The 3,484-nt window shown below is 41.4% G+C and overlaps 1 protein-coding gene across 1 annotated transcript in view; it reads right to left on the bottom strand.

Moving 5' to 3' along the window:
* The window catches only part of LOC306919949 (insulin gene enhancer protein isl-2a-like), a 7,326-nt gene extending 4,251 nt beyond the window's left edge, over window positions 1-3,075 (bottom strand). Inside the window, exons 1-3 of the mRNA XM_079496524.1 lie at window positions 2,687-3,075; window positions 1,453-1,642; window positions 618-880 (exon numbers count right to left, since the gene is read on the bottom strand). Coding sequence (XP_079352650.1) covers window positions 618-880; window positions 1,453-1,642; window positions 2,687-2,771 — 538 coding nt within the window. The 5' untranslated portion in view covers window positions 2,772-3,075. The remainder of the gene's footprint in view (window positions 1-617; window positions 881-1,452; window positions 1,643-2,686) is intronic.
* Between the last annotated feature and the right edge of the window lie 409 nt (window positions 3,076-3,484).

Here is a 3,484-nt window from a genome sequence, read left to right as displayed (position 1 = left end):
ATCTCCGCAGGAATTCTGTGAACACTCATCCTGTATTTCTGTGGCAATCTAAATGATCCAAGTCATCTATCCTGTAGGGCAGGCCTACCTACCGCTGCATGCCGCCAGTAGTGATAACATGCAAGCCATGAATGCGATTATTCAGATAATGACAGTGAGCAGATTACTGCTAATGAGATCAATTATGAAATTAGCCGTAGCCTAAAGCAAACCACCAGCACTGTAGGCCTGTAAACAAGGCTAGTGACGCTCTGGTCAAAAGAAACTGAGAACATTGTGGATTAGTGACATTTTTTCACCGTCAATTATTAGCTTATATAGATAATATATTGTATATATATATACGACTTCGACTTTACATTCTAATTGACCAAAACAACAGTTTAAAAAGCGATTTTTAAGACACTGTGGGGCTTTTCTTTAGAAATAATTTGTTTTTGAACTGTTTAAGAGCATTAATAATCTCTCATAACAATGAGGCCAGGCCATAGGTAACTGAGTTCTAACAGGCCTATATAATATTGCGCTCGTTGTGTTGTGCAGAGCTAAAATAATAATTAAAAAACCGTATTTTTTTTAGTAGCCTAATATTAATAATAACGCTGTGTTAGACAGACCTGATAAGTGTAATGATCTGTTGGAGTGGATGTGTCCGGGGCTGATGGGGCTCTCCGCTCCGCTTCTCTCCAGCAGCAGGGAGTGATCGGCGCGGCACAGCAGCTCCTCTCCCCGCAGAGAGAACTCATCCCCCGGCAGCAGCTGCCTGCTGCACACCGAGCAGCGGAAGCACTCGATGTGGTACACGTTGTCCCGGGCCCGCATCACCAGGTCGCTGCTGCTGAAGCCCAGCTGGCATTTTGCGCATTTTATTCCAAACAGCCTGACCCCAAAAAAATGAAGGGAGGAAAAAATTGAAGTTCAATTTAGAATGCAGGCATTATTTTTTTTACGAGACTCTATATGCAGAGCAAGATCGGAATAAGCAGATAAGCAACAATAAACAAGGAAAATAAAAACATAAGAGTGCAGAGAGAAGAGTGTAGTGCCTCGCAACATAATATCATCTCATTCTTTAAAATAATAAGAAAACACGTCAATAACAAAAATCAACTGATTGAAGCAGACTGAAACATGACTTTCTGCATATATACTACATGGGCTCATTGCATGAAATTATGTTTTTTAACAATTAATTTCACTTATTTATAGTCAAGGAATTTGAGCGGAGATCGTCATTGTGTTTGAATTTATTTATATTTTCTTGTTTTGTAACTGAAAATAAGGAATAGCCATAGCCTCCCCCCCACAACAAAGATGTTTTGTGTAAATATTAAGGCCTGCATATTATAGGCCCCAATTTATATTCCCCAAATACACTCTTGTGCCCTTTCTTTCATAACAAAACTATTTTTGGGGGGGACATATAATTCCACTTGGTCTATTAATACGTACCTTACATAATCTCTTTTGCAATAAGTCTTCCCGTCCCGGACGAAGCAAGTGCAGGTCTCGTCCAGGTATTGGCTGCACTCGGCGCACTTCAGGCAGGCTGCGTGCCACTCCAGGTCGGGGGAAACTCTCAGTATGTACTGGTCATGGATCTGACTCCCACAGCCCACACACATCGCGAATCCGGGCTTCTCTGCACCACCAGAGCAGACATTTTAACTTTAATTTGAATTTCAAGGAACCCCCAGTTTGAAAAAGCATGAGGAACCCCCATAACAGAGGGTGTCACTTTTAGTGTCATTTTGTACACTCTCAGAGTTATAGACATGGTAGCCTATAGGCTAGGCCTATGCATATCACTGGACAAAACACTGCATGATATATCGCTCTTATTAAAAATAAAAATAAAGACAGAAATTAGCCACATTATTAATCTCATGCTGTTTTGAAGCGAACTTTTCACTCTCCTGCAGAGTAGACAAATAGCCCACACTAGTAGAATCAGGCTATTTCCTATTTCATAAATAAAAAAAGAAAATTACGCACGGCCTGACACCAAACATAATATGATATTATTTTTCTAAAAATGTCAAACGGAACATGCAGGGCTAATCCAGGTGGTAAACAAAAAATGTAGGCTATATGGCAGCAGCCCATATGATAAAAGCATAATATGCATTGGCAACACATTCCACATAGTGAAAATCACACATGACACCATCCATATACTTCCCTTTGGAACGACCGCTCCCCATATAGAAAATTTCCCCATGCACTATAAAAGCGTTTTAAAACAAACAAAAAATTGTATGGCGCGTGATATAGCCCATATTTATTGGCAATACTTGCACTTAAAAAGCACATGCACTATAGCCTACTTTTCCATATTATCCTATATATTTTAAAAACTTGAACCCGGAGTAACCTATACCCCTATTCTGGAGTAACATTCGTGAACTTATGTAGATCGGCTATTTTTGGCGAAATGATTTGGTGCAGCCTAGACTGGAAAAGCGGTCCAAGTATAGGCTATTCAGATCCAACTCAGGTTCGTTTCACAGAAATACTTGAGGGTTTAAGTGGTCAAAGAAGGGTTCCCTTTAAACCAGAAGGTAAACAAAAATATATAACGCGTGAAATAATAGCCCATAATAAATCCATATAGGCTACACCCCCACGTATAGGACCTATATATGCTATATTAAAAAAGCACAAACGACAACAATGCTGCACTTACTTTTGGAATGATCGCCCATATCACCCAAGAAAGAAGGGTTGAATATAACATCCAGCATACAGGACGGGTCAGGGGAGAGGGGCATTGAGGAGGACCTGGCGCTGCTGCCTCATATCTCACTGTCCGTCCCGTCCCGAGGCTGCACTGTCCCGTACAGCTACAAGCCCCCCTGACGTCATTAGCCCGATGACGACACACCAAATAATGTCCTATTGCATCCCCTCCTCGAGTGGTAGGCTACTACAATCAGTGCATCTTTTAGGGTAAAATGGTTCGTTGTGGGGCACAATCACGCTTTTGCATTATGGATATTTCGTTGTAATAAATCAAATTCCGTTTGGTTATTATAAGGCTGCTCTTCCCTTTCGTTTCGTCCGAGTGTTTTTGGCTGAATGAATCTCCTTTGGTTGGTGCGTCTGGGAAGCAGCTAGCGCACACGGACCATATCTGTTGTTGGTGGCGGACGGTGGTGAGGTGTACGTCAAATGACGCTGTGTTGACCTGCACTTCTTCTTTCTGAACAGTTCTTTAAGTTTGAGAGAATATTTGAAGAGCTTCAGTCGTAAATTTTCAGAGCGAGAACACAGGAGGGGAAACTTGACACCTTCATGCCCTCAGTGCTTCACTCAGTCCATCTATTCGAGGACATCGCCATCTACTGGAATATATGCAAAACTACACATTATTCCACGTTTGGCAGTTGCTTAGGTGTCTACAGTCAACAGATAACTACAGAATGTGGATGGATTGCACAAACATGTTCTCTCTCTTAAAAATTCAGGTTTTATGCCAATGGTT

Source organism: Electrona antarctica (assembly GCF_951216825.1).
Source record: "Electrona antarctica genome assembly, chromosome: 3".
Taxonomy (NCBI): domain Eukaryota; kingdom Metazoa; phylum Chordata; class Actinopteri; order Myctophiformes; family Myctophidae; genus Electrona; species Electrona antarctica.
This window is presented reverse-complemented; position numbering and strand designations above follow the sequence as displayed.